Source organism: Eptatretus burgeri, chromosome 7 (genome assembly GCF_056783735.1).
Source record: "Eptatretus burgeri isolate ZD-2024b chromosome 7, Ebu_testis_v1, whole genome shotgun sequence".
NCBI lineage: Eukaryota > Metazoa > Chordata > Myxini > Myxiniformes > Myxinidae > Eptatretus > Eptatretus burgeri.
Window position 1 is genome coordinate 46,125,360 of NC_140967.1, and position 23,964 is coordinate 46,149,323.

Below are 23,964 nucleotides of genomic sequence, written 5' to 3' on the forward strand. Positions count from 1 at the left end.
CGCTTTCTCGACAAAGATCAAGATGAGGGAGAGTGGAGTTAAATACAGGTAATAATTAAAGTAATACGATTATGTGATACTACCCTCATGGTAAAATCAACAACCTTAAAAAAATAAAAATTCTGAAGGTATAAAAACACTATGTGCCCCCACCAAGGTCTGTGAACACAAATAGAAGTTGATTAACTTGCATAAGGTTGTTTCATTTAATGTTAATGTGAATAAAAAGTTGATTACAAGCAAGTAGTTTCAGTTATATCATTTTCAAATAACCCCATGGACAGGTGTGCAAGTGATAAAATGTCCCTGGGTAATTTAAATTCCCAGACCACTCGCCCTGGGCTACTTGCTCTTGAGGACAATTGTTGGACACTGGCTCACCAATTTGTACATGCAACCAAATGAAATGCAACCTATTTTTATTTTTAAGTGGTGACGCCACTGCAATATTTGGGCATGTCCTTCCTTCCATCCATCTGCCCATCACAAAAGAAGAACAACTTTTTTAACCCACAATGTTTGATTCTAAAGGGTTCCAAAGTGTAATTGTAGAGAGTTCTAAAGGGTAATTTGAAGAGTTCCAAAGGGTTCTAAAGAGCAATTCTAAAGGGTTCTACAGGTAAATTCTGAAGGATAATTCTAATGGACTTCGTTAATTTCTAGGCTTTGCCTATTTTATATTAAAATGCCAAATTGAACCGCTTCCTTTGGACAAGGGTGCAATTTTTTATGCCTCCGTTGATGAAGTCGCCGGATGCATGATGTTGTCAGGTTGTCCGTCCATCCATACATACACCACTTGGCCAAAAATATGTGGATGCCCCTTCTAATTAGTGGTTTCAGCTATTTCAGCCACACCCATTGCTAACAGGTGTATAAAATCAAGCACACAGCCATGCAATCTCCAGAGACAAACATTGGCAGCAGAATGGATTGTACTGAAGAGCTCAGTGACTTTCAACGTGGCACAGTCATCAGATGCCACCTTTCCAACAAGTCAGTTCGTCAAATTTCTGCCCTGCCAGAGTTGCCCCGGTCAACTATAAGTGCTGTTATTGTGAAGTAGAAACGTCTAGAAGCAACAACAGCTCAGCCTCGAAGTGGTTGGCCACACAACTGCAAGCCAGACCTAATCGCCCAACATCAGTGCCCCCCCCCCCAATGCTCTTGTGGCTGAATGGAAGCAAATCCCTGCAGCAATGTTCCAACATCTAGTGGAAAGCCTTCCCAGAAGAGTGAAGGCTGTTATAGAACCAAAGAGGGGACAAATTCCATATTAATGCCCGTGATTTTGGAATGAGATGTTGGACGAGCAGGTGTCCACGTACTTTTGGCCATGTAGTGTATGTACGTCCCTCCGTCCATAATAATTTATTGTTTTCTTTGCGACGCTTATCCAATTAACATTAAATTTTCACCATAGGTGCAACTGCTCAAGTATAATGGTTTAATGATAATTATGACATCATACATCACATGGTGTGGAGGCCTTGTTGGAAAAAAGGAAAAATTTGGACTTCTATCTTCTTAATTGCTTCATGGAAAAAAATTGAAACTTGGCACATGGCAAGTACTCCTCATGGGGAATCAGGTTAGGTCAGGTCAGGAAAGGGAGCATGCGCCGGAGCAGCGCGTCACTGCATCCACTTTCCGCCGGTACACCAGGGGCCTCAGTCTCACCATCCCCCAGGCAGATGCCTGGTCCATCCCCATGTCCTTGAGATGCTGATCAACCTGCTGCAACCACAAGGCATGTGGTCAGCCCATTGGCCTCCTCCACTCACAAAGCTCCCTCAATGAGATTATCTGGTAAGCAGGATCAGCATCAGGAAAACGAGCCACATGACTATACAGCCGCAGCTGACGCTCACGAAATATACAGGTAACAAATCTCATCTGAGTCTCTCTCAGCAACTACTCTTTAGACACAAAGTCAGACCAGCGATAGCGAAGGATTCTCCGAAGCGAACTGGTCCTGAAGGAGTTAAGTCTCCATCTGAGATCCCTTGTCAGATTCCAAGTCTCACATCCGTACAGCAAGATTGGAAGCACCAATGAATTAAAGATTCAGACATTCGTCCTGCATAGGTACCGACAGCGCCACACCTCATGATCCAGTGAATTCATGACTCCCCAGGCCCAACCCAGACATTTATTGATCTCGGTCTCAAAACATGCAGAGACGTGAATATCCAAGAAATCATTGAAAGCCTGGATCTTAGTTTTGACACAGGAAATCCGTAATCCCAGTGGCTCTGATTTCTCGTTCAGTGTGAGGGCCCCCATAAAGATATCCAGCATCTCCGCAAAGATGACTGAATCATCTGCGAAATCAAGGTCAGAGATCTTGACATTCCCAAACGATGCACCACAACTTGATCTCTCTGACATCCTCACCATAAGTGTGGGGGCCAATACACACCCCTGATTAACTCCAGTAACAACTGGAAATAAGTCAGAGTTGGAACCAACACTCCTCACAGCAGTCTCAGTAACAGAGCATACTTCATAAATCAGATTGATCCGTTTTGGTGGTACCCCACGAAGACTGAGAATCTTCCAGAGGGCATTCTGATTCACTGAATCGAACGCTTTGCGAAGATCAACATAGGCTGCGAGCAGCCCCTGCCAAAACTCTCGTCTGCGTTCGATAAGGACCCGAAGAGCAAGGATACGGTCAATCGTTGATCTCTTTGATGTAAATCCTGACTGTTCTGGATGCTGGTGCTCAAGCAGATGGTGGCGAACCCTATGAAGAATTATCCATGGAAAGACCTTGCCCCGCACTGAGAGCAGCGTCACCCCTCGGTAGATGTTGCAGTCCTGGCGATCACCCTTCCCTTTCCAGAGAGGGACAACAAGGCCCCTCTTCCAATCAGTTGGGATGATGACTGTGTTCCAGACAGAGCACAGAACTGCATGCAACAACATGAGTACAGCATTTCCACCAGCCTTGAGAAGTTCAGCATGGATGCCACAGATCTCAGGACCTTGACCCCCTTTCAACTGCTTCACCGCAACCTGCGTTTCCACAAATGAATGTTTTTCACAGTTGATTGGAGGGTCAGCAATTGGGATAGTTATATCCCTGGCATCTAACTCAACAGCTGGTGGGTTATCTTGGTACAGCTGCTCAAAGTAATCAGCTCAGCGGGCATCACATTGGACTCCTCTGTCAAGAGCACACCACCCTCCACTCTAACTGCAGTACAGAGATGGGCTTGGAGGAACGCAATGCACAAATTCCTCTGTAAGCAGGATGAGAATCATTTGACCACAGGTGATGCTTTAACCTTTCACAGATTCCTCACACATAGGCATCCTTATCCACCCTCAACACACATACAGTTTTACACCTGAACTTCCTGAACAGCACAACTCTGCCAGTAAGCCTGGTCTTGTGACTGGCCAACAGCACCCAGTGTCCGCTGGGAGATAAAGTTCTTCTTCGCCTGACGGTGGGTTCCAAGACATTGACTGGCAACATCAAGGATGGTAGTCTTGAAGGCACTCCACAACTCTTCAGGATTTCCCAAAACACCCAGACCCCCACCTCCAAATCCTCATTGAGCCTGTTCACACATTTCTGAATCATCCTCCAGCGCCCATCAACAAGCACATGGTCAATCTTCTTTGCCACACCACCAGCATTGGAATACCAAGTCCAGCGATGAGTCATTTTGTCAAAAACGAAAATCCGACAGCGCTCATTTACACTTCCTCACTCATCGGCGGTCTGTCGGCGACTGACAGATTCTGCAGGCGGGAAAATATTCACGCATACGGATTAGGATCGCCTACATACGTGCACCAAACCACGCCTCCCAAGCTTCATTTGTTTACGCACGAAAAATTAAGGTTGGATACTTTTTGAACACACCTCGTATATATACATACATACATACATATATATGTTTTGCATTTTCTTCTTTGGAACTTGCATTGATAAATTAGTGTAGTGGTGTTGTCGTGCAGGCATGATGGGCTGAATGGCCTCCACCTGTGTCTGATTTCTTTATATTCCTTGTATTAGGTTACATGATTTGACAGCTATGACTTTTTGAAGAATAAACTTTTTAAAACATTCTAAACCAGAAAGGCTTGACAGATCGAGGGGAACTTCACACACATCCTCCCCAAGCCTTGGGGATATTAGGGTGCTCACGAATAATTAAAGGTCACTTGGTCTGGCAGTCATATTGGATTGAACGAAAATCTGAAAAAAATTATTTCTCTTGAACTGCTTCAACAATCGATGTGAAATGTCAAAATTATGATCTAATAATCACATTGGGAATATACATTTTCATTTTCAACCTGATCGGACACATGGTCTGGCAGCCAGATTTATTTAATATTTTGAATCTGGGTTCAGGAATTTAAATCACACTTGGAACAAGTATGTATAATGACGAAATAATGTGGGTAGAGGCGACATCGCGACATTGAAGAGTGCCCTTCTATTTTTTTTTTTTTAATATTCCAATGAAGTTTTTTGTGGTGACGTCCAAATAGTCTAGTAGAGTCAAGTGTTTATATACACGAATGAAAATAATTTTATACCACCAGTTTTATTTTTAAGTGGTGATGCCACTGCAATATTTGGGCATGTCCTTCCTTCCATCCATCTGCCCATCCATCCGCAATTATATATTGCGGTTGTAATACAAATGGCATCTACATTATTCAAATGGGGGTAATCAAAACTGTGAACAAACCCATAAATTATGAGCATCAGCAAAGTGTTCTGAATGTTTACATTTCACTGAATGAAACATTCAAAATAATTGCCATCAATCCTGTGGCTTTTTTCAGTGTGTATAGCAGGGTTTCCAATCTTTGGGGTCGAGACGATTTGAAAAATGTGGAGTTACACAGCCACCTGGTAGGGTGGTATTTATTATTGTGCTATATTAAAATGTGGTGGCATTGAGGCAATGCTGCAACAACTGCAAAATCTTCCATTGTGTATTTACTGTATGGGGAACTGTTACTTGTGGAGACAAACTTCCTCCAAGGGATGTGGCCACTAAAAACAACTCAAACAGCCCTGCACTCCATCTACCACATCTCTACCATCACAACGCTAACTTTTGAGATGCGGTGTGTCATCTCTTCCACAAAATCTAACTTTTAGCGGGTCTGTCATAATGCTAAATCCCTTGTGTTGTACTAGTCTAAGGTCATTAAACACACGAAAATAACATTTTCAGAGTATGTGTTATTCAGTACTTTAATGCCTTATTTTTGGCAGTGAAATCTTGATTTTGTCTATGAATGAAGTTGGGGTTGTGAGAACCTACAGCTGCCTGAATACTACAAATATCACTTGCTTGGAGCTGAAATACAAATATCACTTGCAGGTCAAAGACACGAGGACAAATCATTGTACTTTTACATACGTTACAACTGGACATTACAATGAACCAATCAACACAGTATGTGGGTGCGAACCTGGAATCTCAGTGTCATGAACTTTGTGCTCAAATGGAAACGCCAAACAGGAAACAGCTAACGCTACAGACATATCTCCAACTTTCTTACCTTCACAAGAGCAGTGTAGTATGGAGATGCAGCAATGTAGAGACATAGCGCACGATAGCAAGCAAGCAAAGTCATTCTGCACGAATCTTCTTCGACTCCTTTTCCTGATTCTTTTTCCTCCACATCACTCCAAACCTCTTCTTTCACTTGCCATTCCCCACCTGGCAATCTCAATTGAGTACCATTACCATCAGTCATTACAAACCTCTCCCTTTCCTTCGTAGCATCACCTTCCATTTTTCCATTGCGCCCTGCTGATCCCAAAGTCCCCACATCTATGCCTAGCCTTCCCCATTTCTTCTCAGCTGAACAGCATGATCGGCAAATAGGATAAACAGACTCAGCAGGAATGTTGTTTGAAGGTAGAGTGGCTGAAAAAGAAAGAAATCCAAGTCAGTGGAGAGAAAAACGATTTCTTTTTAATTGAAAAAGAAAAAGCAAGGCTCTGGCGTTCAGGGCTAGGACTCCTAAGGATAAAAAGGTACAAGTGAATATTTATGGACAGGTATTGTGCATTAGAGAACATAAATAAATTATATATATAACACTAGGTGTGCCAACCCATCACTTCGCTAATGGGTTTAATCAAAAGACAGCATGTTGTACTTCACAAACATATTTCATGTCTACCTGTGAATCTCAGAGATGTAAAATGAAGTAAAATACATGAAAAATGATCTTACAACATGTAGTAGTTGTTGTCAAGGATGTGGTTGATGAAGTTTGTGGGCACTTCCATGTAGCTGTTATATATATTTAATATTGCTTCGGGAATTATTACTGTATTTCCTTTTGTGTGCTCCTCCTGTGTCCTCAAAGGGTTCCTGCTGCTGTAGAATAATTTTTCCCTCCATTCACAGGTGAGAGATGTGGGTGGGTCTTTATTACTTAAATATTGACTGCTTTTGACGTTTGCAGGTTGTACATGTTTGGGAGCCTCACTGGTATGCGTTTCTGCCTCTGCTATCACTGATGATTCGCCAATAAGCGATGAAACCAGTCTGGCAGCTGACGGGGTGTGGAGCATTGGCACTCATGTGTGTACTATTTGTGAATGTAATTACAGCTGCAGAGGAACTCTGAGAAGGGTTTGAGACAGCAAAGGGCTTACCTTGGTAACCTTTCTTGGTTGCTTTATGCAGCTTTTTTGGCGAGAATAGCATGGCAGTAGTCGATTTGTGTATATAATCCTAGCCACCTGGGTTTAATTGATTAGGTGAGAACTAATTGGTTATTCCCTCCATTCACAGGTGAGAGATGTGGTGGGTCTTTCATAATATATATATATATATATATATATATACATATACATATACATATATACATATATATATATATATATATATATATATATATATATATATATATACTAGTAGTAAGGCCAAAAAAAAAAATGTTGCATTGGCGTAACGGGTCACTGAAAAATAGGGTAGGTCGGTCGGGATCTTTTTTTTTTTTTTTTTTTTTTTTCCTAATAAATCCCTCCCAAAATCTCCCCCGGCTCGAGTACCACCCTTTTTGTCGGCGGGTTCTGTCCGAAACACTTCCGGGTTTTTGCGATCGCGATCGCAATCAACAAGATACTTGAAAACGATAGCAAAACAACAAAAATAGCAATAAAATAGGGTCGGCAAAATTTTTCGATAGCAAAAAAACAAAAAAAAACGTAGGGTCGGCGGAATTTTTAGGGTCAGGCGGGTTACGCCAATGCAACATTTTTTTTTTTTGGCCTGATGCCCGGCGTTGCTCAGGCTTTCTTGCAAATTTCCTGAATAGCTGTTAGCGGTTAGGGGTTAGCGGTTAGGATTAGGGTTAGGGTTAGCGGTTAGGATTAGGGTTAGGGTTAGCGTTGCAGTTAGGGTTAGGGTTAGCGTTGCAGTTAGGGTTAGGGTTAGCGTTGCAGTTAGGGTTAGGGTTAGCGTTGCAGTTAGGGTTAGGGTTAGCGTTGCAGTTAGGGTTAGGGTTAGCGTTGCAGTTAGGGTTAGGGTTAGGGTTGCAGTTAGGGTTAGGGTTGCAGTTGGGGTTACGGTTAGCGTTGCAGTTAGGGTTAGGGTTAGGGTTGCAGTTAGGGTTAGGGTTAGGGTTGCAGTTAGGGTTAGGGTTAGGGTTGCAGTTGGGGTTGCAGTTAGGGTTAGCGTTGCAGTTAGGGTTAGGGTTAGCGTTGCAGTTAGGGTTAGCTGTTAGGGTTAGCTGTTAGGGTTAGCTGTTAGGGTTAGCTGTTAGGGTTAGCTGTTAGGGTTAGCTGTTAGGGTTAGCTGTTAGGCTTTGCAGTTAGGGTTAGCGTTGCAGTTAGGGTTAGCTGTTAGGGTTAGCTGTTAGGGTTAGCTGTTAGGGTTAGCTGTTAGGGTTAGCTGTTAGGGTTAGCTGTTAGGGTTAGCTGTTAGGGTTAGCTGTTAGGGTTAGCTGTTAGGGTTAGCTGTTAGGGTTAGCTGTTAGGGTTAGCTGTTAGGGTTAGCTGTTAGGGTTAGCTGTTAGGGTTAGCTGTTAGGGTTAGCTGTTAGGGTTAGCTGTTAGGGTTAGCTGCTAGGGTTAGCTGTTAGGGTTAGCTGTTAGGGTTAGCTGTTAGGGTTAGCTGTTAGGGTTAGCTGTTAGGGTTAGCTGTTAGGGTTAGCTGTTAGGGTTAGCTGTTAGGGTTAGCTGTTAGGGTTAGCTGTTAGGGTTAGCTGTTAGGGTTAGCTGTTAGGGTTAGCTGTTAGGGTTAGCTGTTGGGGTTAGCTGTTGGGGTTAGCTGTTGGGGTTAGCTGTTGGGGTTAGCTGTTGGGGTTAGCTGTTGGGGTTAGCTGTTGGGGTTAGCTGTTGGGGTTAGCTGTTGGGGTTAGCTGTTGGGGTTAGCTGTTGGGGTTAGCTGTTGGGGTTAGCTGTTGGGGTTAGCTGTTGGGGTTAGCTGTTGGGGTTAGCTGTTGGGGTTAGCTGTTGGGGTTAGCTGTTAGGGTTAGCTGTTAGGGTTAGCAGTTAGGGTTAGCGTTGCAGTTAGGCTTTGCAGTTAGGGTTAGCGTTGCAGTTAGGGTTAGCGTTGCAGTCAGGGTTAGCGTTGCAGTCAGGGTTAGCGTTGCAGTCAGGGTTAGCGTTGCAGTCAGGGTTAGCGTTGCAGTCAGGGTTAGCGTTGCAGTCAGGGTTAGCGTTGCAGTCAGGGTTAGCGTTGCAGTCAGGGTTAGCGTTGCAGTCAGGGTTAGCGTTGCAGTCAGGGTTAGCGTTGCAGTCAGGGTTAGCGTTGCAGTCAGGGTTAGCGTTGCAGTCAGGGTTAGCGTTGCAGTCAGGGTTAGCGTTGCAGTCAGGGTTAGCGTTGCAGTCAGGGTTAGCGTTGCAGTCAGGGTTAGCGTTGCAGTCAGGGTTAGCGTTGCAGTCAGGGTTAGCGTTGCAGTCAGGGTTAGCGTTGCAGTCAGGGTTAGCGTTGCAGTCAGGGTTAGCGTTGCAGTCAGGGTTAGCGTTGCAGTCAGGGTTAGCGTTGCAGTTAGGGTTAGCGTTGCAGTTAGGGTTAGCGTTGCAGTTAGGGTTAGGGTTGCAGTTAGGGTTAGGGTTGCAGTTTGGGTTAGCGTTGCAGTTAGGGTTAGGGTTAGCTGTTAGCTGTTAGCTGTTAGCTGTTAGCTGTTAGGGTTAGCTGTTAGGGTTAGCTGTTTGGGTTAGCTGTTAGGGTTAGCGTTAGTGGAGCTAACCCTAACCCTAACACTAATCCAAACCCTAACCCTAACCCGAACAGCTTGGCGTAGCAGAGGTAAACAGCGCCCGGGGCAAAGTGGAAATTTGCGTCCCCCGTAGGCCTTAAACTTGAGTGGATTTGAATGGAAAATCCCATAAGGGATATCGATTTATCGATTTTTTTCGAATATCGGAAGTGTTATGGAAAAAATTTATAGCCAATGACCTAAGTTGGACAAAAAGCCATAATCGTACCGAATTTGAATGGAATCCGTTGGAGTTTGTGAAAATGCATCAAAACGAATTTTGAGGGGCCTCTTAAGGAAGACAATAATATCATTAGTATATGTGCCAAATCTTGTTTCATTTCATGCAGTAACAAAAATCTGATGGTGGAACAAAGCAAGGGGCGTGCCGAAATATATATATATATATATATATATATATATATATATATATATATATATATATATATATATATATACATATATATATATATACATACATATATATGTATTGTTGCAGGCCGGGGATCGGGTGAGAGGGCCATTCGGGGGGGGGGGGGGGAGGAAGCTATCTCAGCTCCTACCAGACTCCCCGGAATTGTAGGCCGTCGCACATGGATAATTCCGTGATGCGGCGGGTCGCGAACTGACCGTGAACGCCAATAACTCAACCACGTGACCTCGGGTCCTCCCGTCTCTGGGTTTACCAGGTTACCTAACCGGAATCAATGAAAGAACAGACAAAAACGAGCTGGGAACATTTCGAATAATAATTTATTTCCAAGCAGGCAAGGCAAGAAAAGGTATGTGGTACAGTGAATAGTTTTATTGGTGTGTGGAATGCAGGGATAGAAATAAGCGTGAGGTGTGACAATAATAAAAGCAACTTACAAAAGCAGACACAGAGCAGACATAACCCAAAATAATAATGTTCTGCAATCTTAACTTACGAGGACAGGTGCCAGGACAAATACACACACACACGCGCACGCGCACGCACACGCACACGCACACGCACACGCACACGCACACACACACACACACACACACACACACACACACACACACACACACACACACACACACACACACACACACTGATGAAGAGGAGTTAATGAAGAGAAAGAGGAGGAGAGGTGATGAGGCTAACGGTCTCTGAATACCTTACACGATTGCCCAATCTTGCCACCAATACGTTTTGGGGGGATGCTCCGCTGGGTGATACCTTCCCGACAGCTGGCGCGCCGTTTCTTGCTTCGTGGCACTTTGTGCAGCTTGCATCGGTCCAGAGAATGAGATGTGACCGTCGGGCGTGAAGGGAGGGACTTGGGTGGAGAAGGCAGAGTCGAGAGCGAGTGGTAGATGGGACCAGGTGGATGGGTGGAGTCAGCGACGTGTGGGTGGAGAAGGGCGGAGAAGTGGAGGCGGAGTCGCAGGCGATGACGACAGAAGGCGGAGTCGAGATCCAGCGCATGAGAGAGAGAAGACGGCTTAGCAATCCGCCTTTTATAAACCCCGTGGTGCGGGGTGGGGGGCTACCCCGAAGCGATGCGTCGTCACCCGAATCGGGCGCTCTGGTTGGCCCCGGCCTCCACACAGCTCGGCCGCGATGGCCGGAAGCGGCTCCACTCCACTTCCGGCAAGATGACCCCAAGCTGAGGAATCGTCTCGCTCCGACCCCACGACATGACATGAATCGCCACACACCGAATTCCGCGACATGAATTGCCTTGCACGAACTCCCGGGTCGTGCCTCGATGACAGGCCAAGGGTGGCGTCGGCCCTGCGTGCCTGCCCGGGCACCCCCGATTAGCGCTGGTCAATGTGCCTGCTCCGTGATGCGCCAGGCGGCCCGAGCTGTACAGCACGCCCCTGCCTGATTGCGGCTTCGCCGGCCGGAGAGGCGCGAAGACGTCCCCATCTGCGAGAAACACCTGCGGCCGCCAGCGAGGATTGAAGGTAAGATGTTATGGCAAACCCATGCACAGACAGTAAGATGTGTGCCATTCATGCCCTGCTCTGTACGATAATAAAGTGTCACGAGCGGCGCACGGGTATTCCTCCGATCACGTTCCTCACAGTGCGCGTGGATCCGCCATTACGCACGTGGCCAGCGTGCACGTTCGCCTGATATTGGATCATTTGCTTCGGTGTTGTGAAAAACAACATCCGTGCAGCCTCTATTGGGTGGTCGCGAGACTACCGTTATTATCAGGTTTTCCGTCTGCCTGTATGTTTGTAATGGACAGCTCTGGAGGCCAGAGGAGTCAACCGATTTTGATGAAACTTGACTGGTAGGTTCATACCAGGATCGAGTTGTATGAGCACCATTGATATGGATGCCACCGTTGCCTAGCAACGGGACTTTGAAAATGTTGAAAAAAAATCCGAAAAATATTAATTTATTTATTTTCGAAAATCAAAAAAATAAATAAATCGGCTTCCACGCTTTTATGCGCACCATAATCAACCTCTTTTTCAAAAATTTTCAGAAACTGTATGACTAATGTCCAATTATATAGCGACCACCCATGTCGCCTACCGGCTTGTAAGAGATATTAGTTCGTATGCCTTTTCAATGCAACCAGCAATCTCATCCCACATAATTGGAAACGTCAGACGATCATCTCTAGCTTGCGGCAGAGATTCGTTCGAAGGTATCACTGTATTCTCGCAGCTTCGCTGTCGATGCTCGTGGTGTTGGCACAGCTATGCTATTCCCCTCCCCCGGCCGTGGCACGCGCTGCACGTGTTGGCCTCTACAAGGACGCAAATTCGGATTTACCTCAGAAATAAGCAGAAAAGAAGAGTAGAAATGAAGTGGATGGTGTAAACAAACCGAGCTATGAGATCCCCGCAACGCACGCCCCGTTGTCCCGCTAGACAAAAGGGAAGGGACTTTCTCAACGTATATTAATGGAATAACTGTCTAGGGGCCACTACATGTGGGATGCCATTGCCTTGGAAGCTAGCGGTTCCAAGAACCGCAAATATATAAAATATAATTATATACACATGAGGGTGTGTTGAAAAGTAATGCATCCTTTTCTTTTCCTCCAAAACTGGTGAAGATATTTGAATGAAACAAAGCGCAGTCCGCCCATGAGTTCCTCCCGCCGCTGGGTGCGAAGTTTCATGATTCTGACACGACATGTCTCAGTGCTACGTTAGCCAAGATGTCATAGAGCAGCAGGACATTGTCAGTGCTGTGAAGTGTGAAGCACTGGAGATGAGATTTGGGATGACTGACTGGATATGAATCACCAGCCCTGACTTGGCTCAGTCAGATTTTCATCTCTTCCCCAAACTTTAGCAACACCTTCATGGAGAACATTTTTCTTCTGATGATGATGTCAAGGCCACTGTGAAGCACTGGTTAAGTCAGCAGGATGCACAGTTCTATCGTGATGGCATCACAAAACTACTTCAACATTAGCAGAGATATGCGGACCGCAGTGGTGATTATGTTGAGAAATAAAGAGCATTACGTGTTTGGGGGTCACGAGGGGAGTACTCGGACCTGCTTCCCAACCGGTGACCCTGAAGCCCACAAACCGCAGATAACTCTGCAAAACAACGAGTTGCTAAGCAACCACGGACGCCATACGAGATGCATAATTTAGGCAGGGTCCAGCGTCTAACTCCGCTTTACCTTTCCAGCAAATTAATCACCAGATGGAAAAAAAACATTAGAAGGTGGAGTGGCACCACAAGGCTCACCGGTGGAGTACCTGATGAGGGCCATGGCTACCAGATGGGGATTAATCATCAACACCCCGCTGCTGTCAATCAAAATAGCCGAGTTATACCATAAGTGGGATGTTGGCTAATAACTGGCCATAGCAGAACAGCGGGGCAGAACTCCCTGTCACGAGAACACACTATGGTTTAACCATTGGAGAAAAGACGATCAAACAGTTTGGGAAGTTTATAAAGACCAAAGGGACACATATTTACAGACAAACAGTTCACAAGAAAAAGACCTTACTCCTTCAGTATATCAGCCCACTTAGTCAATCATCTTAACACATTTCGACACACATAGGCACCTCATCCACTCTGGGAAATGAGATAAGGAAGGGTGATAGACAGAGAGAGAAGAAGAAGGCAGGGCTTGTTGGTGACCACTTGCTCACCTGATGTAAGCCTGCAGGCTTACGTTGGTCCCAATGTGAAACAGGGAGGGGGAGAGAGAAGAGGGGGGTAGTGGTGTGGTGCACCTTGTGGGGAGAAGTGGAGGTGAATGCTCATGGTGCGACAAAGGAAATCATGAATGCGAGTCAGTAGCCCAGCCCTGAATGGGTCGAGGGTGTAATAGTTGAATAGTCTTTGTGCATTCCAAGTGAACAAATTGGAAGTAGGGATAGAAAGAGAAAGAGTGCGAATCAGTGTATCGACCGGCGTATCCAGGGAAACTCCGTAGATTATCAGCTATCTGCACCGTAGCACCAGCCCGTTCATTCTCGCAGAGGCCAGCTACCACAGGTCCCGCCTTGACTCCTTTACTTTTCCCCACACATTTACCAGCCCCCAGTCCTGAAATTCTCATGCTTATAAAGTTCCTTGGAGTGGCATGGTTCTTGGGCCCACTACACCCTTTGAGTGCGGCCTGAGCTTTGACAATGCCATCTCCCCATTGATGCGCTCCTGTCGCCATATGCTGCACTCAATGGCCGAGCCCATGGGTCAGCAATAACATCCAAGCTCACCCAACTGTGGACCATTGTTCTGCTGCTGCGTGCTTGTTGACAAGATTCGCATTCCCCGTCCACTTTATGATGCGCTGGCTTTGATTTGCAGTGAGTTGCAATGTGGGTTTTGTGGGGTGAAATGTTGTGTGTTACAAAGCATTATGAGGTGTGGGGGGGAGAGAGAGAGATTTTGAGAGAGAGAGAGAGATTTTGAGAGAGAGAGAGAGAGATTTTGAGAGAGAGAGAGAGAGATTTTGAGAGAGAGAGAGAGAGATTTTGAGAGAGAGAGAGAGAGATTTTGAGAGAGAGAGAGAGATTTTGAGAGAGAGAGAGAGATTTTGAGAGATTTTGAGAGATTTTGAGAGATTGAGAGAGATTGAGAGAGAGAGATTGAGAGAGAGAGATTGAGAGAGAGAGACTGAGAGAGAGAGATTGAGAGAGAGAGATTGAGAGAGATTGAGAGAGAGAGATTGAGAGAGATTGAGAGAGATTGAGAGAGATTGAGGGAGAGAGATTGAGAGAGATTGAGAGAGAGAGATTGAGAGAGAGAGATTGAGAGAGAGAGATTGAGAGAGAGAGATTGAGAGAGAGAGATTGAGAGAGAGAGATTGAGAGAGAGATTGAGAGAGAGAGATTGAGAGAGAGAGATTGAGAGAGAGAGATTGAGAGAGAGAGATTGAGAGAGAGAGATTGAGAGAGAGAGATTGAGAGAGAGAGATTGAGAGAGAGAGATTGAGAGAGAGAGAGAGAGAGATTGAGAGAGAGAGAGAGAGAGATTGAGAGAGAGAGAGAGAGAGAGAGAGAGAGAGAGAGAGAGAGAGAGAGAGAGAGAGTGAGAGAGAGAGAGAGAGAGAGAGAGAGTGAGAGAGAGAGAGAGAGAGAGAGAGAGAGAGAGAGAGAGAGAGAGAGAGAGAGAGAGAGAGAGAGAGAGAGAGAGAGAGAGAGAGAGAGAGAGAGAGAGAGAGAGAGAGAGATAAGAAGAGAGGGCATTTAGAAAGAGAAGAATTACAAAGGTGGTTTGAATCTGCCACACAAACACAACACATTTCCGTGCCCACTGATATGAGGGGAGAGAGGTAATTTAGCTAATCAATATTAGTACAGATATCTTTACTTGTTTTGGAGAAAAAAAACTAGGAGGCATTACTTTTCAACATGGCCTTGTAGATGTTGTGCTCATGATTTATAACCATTGTGAGGGAAAGACATTCGTGCTGGATCATTTCATCTGCAGAAGCATTTGATTTGTTATCTGACAGTTACTGAGAAATTTTAGCAGTTGATTGGTTATTACTACTCACAACAAGCTGGGCAACTTAGCGAGGAGCGTAGAGAAGCAAGATGAGAACGAAGTGTCACCAAGCCATCGGGCTCGTCTGAATCCATGGTCACGGCAAAGCGACACGCAGCCAAGTACTGCTGTGTTTCCATGGCTTGGTGGTCAGAGATATTTTATAACTGCAGCCTGTTAAAAACGATCATACACACATTTTTATCACAGGCCATAGCAATCAAGTTCTTCTTCTGTTTTTTGTTTTTTTTAACAGATCACAGCAATCATACGTAAACATTTTCTTCCATTGGAAAATATGTATGTCCAAAACAGAATCCGGACCCTTTGCATTTGTTGTTTTATAAGGAACTAGCATGGATCGGCTCACTTCTCTCACATCTCTACACATCACGACAGAGATTTATGACACAGATTTCCTATGTTGTCATGATTTACACCAATCATAATGCAAACATATATTTTGCACAAAAATATTTGTAATATTGTTGCGGGGCCGCGATGTCGGCCGCGAGTCGGCTCGACCGATCGACCAGAATTTAGGTCATACTTTTCGGAAAAGTCCGAACAAGTACAGGTCCCTTTCAGACCGAACTCGCCAATAGATAGACCCGCGTGGAATAGGGTGAATAGCCAAATTTTCTATATACCTAAGTATCCACACGGGGAAATTCACCCTCGACGGCACCCGTACGAAACGAGCCGCTTAGCATGCTCGTTCCGTGTGCGAACCGAGCGATTTAATCGCCGGGAACCGTCGGTCCAAATGTCCCCTTTAAGCCGTAACCGCTTTTACTATTCCTCAACACGCAGCATGTCAAACCAATATAAGAAACACAAAACGAGCTGATACATTCAACAGTGGGGGTATTTATTAACAATAGGGGAAGGGGAAACACAGAGCAGAACTAAACCGAATATCAATAAGCAAGGCAAATAATGTACAGCGAAAAGCACTTAACCATTTACTACTTGTCAGACCGGCACCACAAACACACATACGCACACACCCAGACAGAAGTGGACCCCGGTGGTCTTTATATGGACGTCCAGCCCGGAGGATAGTCGGCTGCGGACCAGGATGGCTGGCTACATGGCCGCGAACGCGCGACTGGACGTTCCCTCCTTCCAGGAGCTCGGTCTCCGAAGGACTGGTGCGGTGCAACCGAACCCAGCCGAGGTGGGACGAGGTGATCGCCAAAGCTCGCGATCGCGCGGAAGAGGAGGCGGTGGATGAGGACGCAGCCCAGGGCTGACAGCGACGAGGGCGGCGAAGAAATCTCTCTCTCTCTCTGTCTCTGTCTCTGTCTCTGTCTCTGTCTCTGTCTCTGTCTCTGTCTCTGTCTCTGTCTCTGTCTCTGTCTCTGTCTCTGTCTCTCTCTCTCTCTCTCTCTCTCTCTCTCTCTCTCTCTCTCTCTCTCTCTCTCTCTCTCTCTCTCTCTCTCTCTCTCTCTCAGACCAGCCATCTACGCTCTTATTTCGTTGTTCCCCGAGATGTGATGTCCACGAGCAGTGATGTATCTCATCAAGATGAGCGCCCGCGTACTTATTCACCCTGTTTCAGGGGGGGGGGAGTCTCCACCCTCTCCGTTCTCGATCTGAGGTGGTTAAGTTCTTGATTGGCAGAGGAGGCACACCCCTCTCATTCTGGACGGAGTCCTGATCTGAGGCGGTGAAGTCCTTGATTGGCCAAGGAGGCACACCCCTCTTTATTCTGGGCGGAGTCCCGAGCGAATTCCCGCCCACGGTTGTGGTCGGTGGTGTGGGGATAATGGCGTCGGGCAGAGCGAGGTGAAGGTGAAACGATGCTGGCGTTGTTGTAGTTGTTGTTGGTAGTGTGAATAAAAGAAAAGAAAACCTGACTATTAAAATAACTTCACAGCGCATTTACATTTATTCACCCATTAGACAAGGGGAAGGAAGCTATGTATAAAACACATACTTACCGAAATAACTGAGCAATAGGAACCTGAATGTTGTGTGCTCATGGTTTCCAGATTCGCAACACTACCCCCTCCCATTTTTACAGACTCGTCCCGAGTCGTCCAATTTTCGTGTGACCAGCATGAGTAAGTTCTCCTCTAGTACATTTTACCTACGGATCCCTGAATGTAACATTTTATTTTTTTTATATATACATGTCCCAAAAATAAATAACCTACTGCGCTGCGTAACTAACAGACTCATTCAGACAACTTAACTATAATTGCCGGCGCTATGACAAACATGCAAGTGGGGTTCAACGTATTTACAATTTTTACCTTAACTTACCTATTTACATGAACCATGGCCTGGGACCTGGTATGTGGGAAAGAAGGCATGGCAAAATTAGTCAACAGTTATGTCAGGGTGAGTGCTCCGCAGCTGAAGGTCAGACGTCTTCAGGACCTGTTCAAAAGGTCCCTTTTTTTTTTCCAATGATTAATTCTCGACTCGGTCTATCTCCCACATCTCTGGCAATACTTTTATTTCCTTCGTCGTCTCCTTGTGTTGATTAGTTTCTTTCTTTATTTCTTTTATTATCTCCGTCGTCTCGTGTCTCACCCTACACGTTTCAGTCTCCCCATTAATCACGACGTCTCTCGTCACCCCGACCTCACCCGTCCCCATTGTGGGTCGACAAACCTCCACACTCCTCCTAGGCTCGTTCGTTCTGCCACGTGGTGTCGCCATTTTGTAATCCATCGTCCACATGTCACCACGTGCAGGCGCCATTATGCCTTTCATGCTTGTCTGCAGGCCTAACCCCATGCTCTGCATTTCACCCCGCTGGGTTTGCATATCATCTCTGATGCTTTGCGCACTCGCATCCATCTTGTTTTGCATATCTCGCGCATTTGCATCCATCTTGCACGCATTTGCATCCATCTTGTTGTTCATTCCTGCCAGCATTGCCATCAACTGGCCCACTTCAAATGAACTCGGCGCAGCCGATCTGCCATGATCGGTCGCGGAACCGGGCGGGATCGGGGAGGAAATTTGACAGAGGGGGGGATTATCATACACCGCCCTGCTGCGCTCATTATTTCGGGGTTAGATCGCAGGGAAAGGTCTTGCATGGGGGTGTCCTGCACGGTGGTTTCGTCCTGGGCCATGGGTTCGTTTAAACTATTATCACTACCCACCTGGCTCAGCTCGTCTTGGCTGGCCATGTCGAGTGTTGGGAATTAAAATTTAATCGCTCGTAATTTGGAGGAAACGGGGTGGTTCGCTCCGTATACCCCTGATCTGAGTCCGTGAATTTCGCTACGGAGACGGAGGGGTCCGAATTCTGCTCCTGACTACCAATTGTTGCGGGATTCGAACCTGCAAATTAACGGAGGTGGATGAATTCACACCCCACTCCAGACTACCAATTGTTGCGGGGCCGGGACGTCGGCCGCGGTCCGCCTGCTGGATGGAGCCGGGAGTCGGCTCGACCGATCGCCCGGAATTCAGGTCGTACTTTTCGGAAAAGTCCGAACAAGTACGGGTCCCTTTCAGACCGAACTCGCCAATAGACCCTGTGCATACATGCCCCTGAAGGAAGATACACATTCTTTCACAGCACTATCTGCTTTAATTATGCACAAGATTGTTTTCTCTTTGCTTAAAGGACCTCCTGTGCAAACAAAGATTTATTGTAGTCTGATATCGATTGGCCAAGTGCCCTGTGATGTTCTGACCCCTCCCAAATTTCCAATTGTATAAAAGGCCATGGATTCTGCAGAGATCTGCTTAGACACTCAAGATAATCTTTTCTTTCCACATATATGTGTTTTTGTATAATAAACGATCTGTTAAATTATAAAGGGTTTTCTCTTTTGGTTAGAAATGTCCACCACACAACAGTGATGGCATAAAAAACAGGGTCTGAAGCTTCACGCCAACCTTCATCACCCAAGACATACCAAAGACATTTGAAAAATTTGGCTTTAAGGGGGGTTGCCCCCAAAATATGTATTTGCTTTCTTCTCCAAAACTACACATACAATTCCAATGAATCTTGACCACCATCTTCACCACCCGTGATGCACTAAAGTTTGTTCATGAGATTTTTAAAAATTGGGGTCTTGGAGGGTCTACGGGGAGAGGGGGGTTGCTGGGGAGAGAGAGGTTTGGCGTCCTCCTTTTTCCACTGTCGAGCTTCATGGACACTACCAAAAATAATTTTCTTACAATAAGAAAACCATGAGAATTTTTTTCTAGCTACAAGAAAGATTTTCTCATATTTTTCTTGGCTTAAGAAAACTTTTTTTATTTTCAGAAAAAATATTTTCTTACTAAAAAAATTATTTTTGGCATTGCACGGTCTCCAAATGGGACGAGCAGGGCAGCCAAAAGAGCAAGCAGAGCGTGGGCAGGGACAGTGCAACCAGAGGGAGCCCAGCGAGAGAAAGCGAAAGCAATCAGCTTTTATTAGCACGTAGCCCTGTCCAACTTCCACATTTCTCAGGCTGGGCCAAAGTTGCCTATCTCAGTGGGCCAATGTCCAAGCGCCAAGCTTCAGCCCCGTCCACTCACTGAGCCGCTGGGTGTCCTCATGCCTGATTAAGACCCGTGGCCTGGTCACAGAGGCTCAATGATGCCATCATGACACCTTTAACCCATCCCAGACCTAAAACCGTTTCAGACAAAGGGAAACATGAGACGAGATGTCCTTAACCAAACCAAGCACCAAATTCGACAATACCATCCTCCCAGTGGAGTTATGAAGAATGACATCGCACTAAATATGTACCTTAATAAAAGAAAAAGTAAGCTATGTCTTCACAGTGATTGTATAACCGGGCTTAGGCCTGATTTCTATCTGACTTGCCCCCATCTCCATGAACATAGCCCCCTCCCCTGGACCTTAGTCTCCCAACAAGCTCAACCATGGCTAGGCCTCATCACTTAAGCAATCCTTCTCTATCTCATCCATTAAATCTGAAGTCTGCAAGGTGTGTCCTTGGCCTGGCATTGTCACAAGCAGTGTTGGGGTCAGATAGCCACCTGTGGTGACAAATTAACTTAAGTAACCTGCTGACTCTCACAGGATATTCAAGCCATACCCACCTCTTCGTGGTTGTGATGTAACCAAGTATGAAGGTAAAATGTATATTGATGCTCCGACCATGTCTTTCCTCATGCACATTTATTCTCCATCCATTTCTCGCATCATCTCCGCTGCAAGCGGGCGAGAGTGGCCCTGCCCTGTCTGGAAGGTGTGGTTGTATGTGGAGAAGGCACAGTTTTTACCATTGCATTTGGAATGTATTAAAAAAGTAAAAGTGATTTAAACCTCGAAGTGTTGGGAAGCTGCCTGGAACAATCTTTCTTCAAAGAATTGGGACACATAAGCCATTCCAGGATAGTGGTACATACCAGAAACAGGCTCTGTGAACAACCAGGCTAACAGGGCTCTGACCTTCTGGATAAGCATCTTCCAGATTACATAAGGGAAATACCAGGTGTGTTGGCATGGCATGCCCTTCCTCAAAACCAAGGTGGCAGCCAACTTTGTCCACACGGGCCGGCCAGGCAAGATAATCTTCCGAAAGAAAGACAGTATGAGAAACAGACAAATCCATCCAGATGCACGAGCTGGAAATGCCCTCGACTTATGGACTCGTCAAATGATACGTACCCTAAATTATGCTCCGAATAATGTTGTACAATATGATGAGGAGAAGGAATTCCACTCCTTAATCAACACCCAAAATCTCATCTTTGTCGTTGGTGACTAATGATGAGGTCGGCACTGATAGATCTGGCTGTGCATCAATATTAGGACAGCATGGGAGAGGAAATAGAAATGACAAGGGAGACCAACTTGTCCATTTACGTCTTGCCTTCAAACTCCGAATATGTGGCTCATACTTTAGAAGGAAGAACATTCACCACAACACCTTGTACAGCAACTATGGCATAACAAGAAAGAAGAAATATCATGTCTGTGTGAACACTCGTCGGACTGCATTGACAAACACGAGAGTTTACAGAATGTATATTTTGGAAATACTGATCATTGCTTATTATCAGCCATGGTTGGTTGTCACCTCTTACGAGAGAAGTCGATATCTCACCTCCAATACTGCAAAGTGTTTTGCAGTCGAGAAACTGCATTTGAAGCAGGCTCTACCATCAGGAGTTGTCCACTCGCCTTGCATAAAATCCAGAAAATTCTGCTGATGTTGAATCAGATGGAAGCAATCTATGCACACCTACCATAGGTTCTGCGAAAGCTGCAGTTGGGGTCAGAGAGCACAAACATTCAGAGTGGATCTCCAATGACATCATTGTACTTATAGAAGAGTGCAGGAAAGCCAGAATATCTGATGAACCAAACTGGAGACAGCTTCAAAGAGGGAAGTGCAGACCTCTCCATAGAGACAAGGATGCATTTCTTGATGGCCAAGTAGAAGCTGCCGAGCAAGTGTCAGCCACTGGAAACACCTGGTAGATGTTTAGCATCATTAAGAAACTCAAGCAGAAGCATATCCGCCCCATCTGCCAGCCAATTAAGTCTGAGAATGGAAACCTCATAACTGAAATGTCTGCTCAACTTCAGAGATGGCAGCAGTACAGCTCCAACCTTCTTTTCACCACACCCTCAACCCACCAAATGAACTGCCTCCCCTTGCCACAGCATGTACACCCAACGAAGACATCAACACCGAACCCCCAACTCGTGCAGAGATTGAATGTGCGACCCAAAGCTTCAGGAACAAGAAGACTCCAGGAACATAAGGGATCTCATCTGAGCTCTTGAAAAATGCCATCCATGCCATTATCTCCAAACTCCATGCATTACTCTGTGAAACACACCTGTAACTTAGAATTCATCCCAAAACAGTGGCCACAGTGTATCATTTCTACTTCTGGAAACATAAGGGAACTCAGAGTACAGAAACAATCGAGACCTTACCCTCCCATCAGTTGTAGCCAAAGTATTTGCCTGGATACTCCTAAACAGAGTTTAGGACATGCTAGACAGAAAGAGGAGAAGACAACAGTCCAGTTTCACATGACATAGATCAACAATTGAAGGAATCTTCTCCTTGAATTAGGTTGGAGAAAAGGGAAGGATGTTTGCTCATTACACATTTGCAGCCGATATACAGGTCGTGGACAAAAAATAAAAATAATCGAAACACTTGGCTAATTGAGGAACACCAAGCAATGGTTTCCACATAGGAGTGGCCCATGTGTTAATTCAACAAATAACATCCCAGTATGCTTCGGGTCATGTATAAAAATTATGTTTGTACCATGTCCTGATGCTGTGTAGAATGTACTTCTCGCTGACTTGTTTTTTTTTGGTGGCTTGTACCTTTTGCTGTGTTTGAGCCTGTGGAGTAACTTCTGAAATCTATCGATCCGTGTTCTTCCCAACATCTTTGCTCATTGGTCCTTTCACATTTCTTTCTACTTTTTCACATTTCTCCTTATTACCTCCACCTACCAAAGGTGGAATAGGGTTATGTTTTCACCCCTGGCTGTTTGTATGCAGGATATCTCAAAAGGTTGTGGACAGATTTGGATGAAATTTGGTGGATAAAAGTGGGTGTGTGACAAGGATGGATTGATTAGATTTTGATGAAGATCCAGATACTAAACTTTTTAAAGTGATTCTTCACCATTGAGAGATAGGGCCAAAAACGATATCTCAAAAAGTTGAAGACAGATTCGGACAAAACTTGGTGAACAAGTTGGGTGTGTGACAAGTACGGATCGATTCGATTTTGGTGAAGATCCGAATCCGGATCCGGGCGGAGGTATGCGCTCTACCGGGTGTCCTTCTCGTTCATTCTGATTTTTTCTTTTTCTTTTCTTTTGTCTCTATTTCTCTCTTTCTTTATCTATCTGGCTAGGAGAAGTGAATTCTTGCATAAAGTTTTCTGTGAGGTTCACTTAGTTTGAGGGTAGTGGAGTAGCAACTGAAACCAAAATCATATCCCAGTTCCTCCTGATGACTCCATCTTTGCTCTTTATTTATTCTAGTTCCTTCTAATAACTCCAATGTAGTATTTGATCAATTCCATTTGATTTGTCAGGATTGAATGACATATTCCAAGTGTTTGACCACCTTATTATCTTATCATGGTCCGAGGAGAGAGAAGAGGCTGCTGCCTACTGACCTGAAGTTTAAAGGATGTCACGGCAGAATATGGAGTCATCAGTAAACAGATAAAGGGGATTTTCCAGAGTTAGAGAGGTTGTTGATTAAGTTCAGGAAAAGGAATGGGTCGAGAAGACTGCCTTGGGGCACTTAACAGAAAGAGGAGATGAAAGACTTCCATTGAGAGCCACATGTTGGCTACAAGAGTAGAGGAAGTCAGTAACGCAAGAGTGGAGTTGGCCTTGGATTCCATAGGCAGACAGTTTGGAGAGCAAAGCAGGATGCCAGACTGTATCGAAAGCTCGAGATATGTCCAGAGAGATGGCTCTGATATCATGGAATGACATTGAGGGCCTCCATCCAATTGGCAGAGTATAAGCAGCATGTCCAAGGTATAGTGACTTGGTCTGAACCCAAATTGATGATCTGAGATGAGGCCGTTGTTGAAAAGGAAGGCCTTTATATCAGCGGTGATAATGGATTCCATTACCTTTCTCATGATTGGACATAAGATGAAAGGTCTAGAGTTAAGGGGATCGGTTTTTGCATCTTTATATGTAACGCAGTGATGCTGGTTGATTTCCAAGTCGATGGAAGATGACCGAGGGCAAATGATAGCTGAGTGGCAACCACCTCCATCTGCTTGGGGCTCTGTAACGATCCCCCTTTTTAAAGGAGATCATATATATATATATATATATATATATATATATA

The 23,964-nt window shown here is 45.3% G+C and overlaps 1 protein-coding gene across 5 annotated transcripts in view; it reads right to left on the minus strand.

Moving 5' to 3' along the window:
* Positions 1-23,964, minus strand: part of LOC147023173 (uncharacterized) — a 96,378-nt gene that overhangs the window by 44,450 nt on the left and 27,964 nt on the right. For 4 of the 5 annotated variants that reach the window (XM_085888326.1, XM_085888327.1, XM_085888329.1 and 1 more), the window contains 2 exons: positions 15,178-15,341; positions 5,545-5,915 (listed from right to left, as the gene is read on the minus strand). In XM_085888326.1, the coding sequence (XP_085744452.1) occupies positions 5,545-5,915; positions 15,178-15,307 (501 nt within the window). In that variant the 5' untranslated portion in view covers positions 15,308-15,341. Of the gene's footprint in view, positions 1-5,544; positions 5,916-15,177; positions 15,342-20,204; positions 20,347-23,964 lie in introns of all 5 variants that reach the window. The other variant, XM_085888330.1, reaches the window with a different exon arrangement.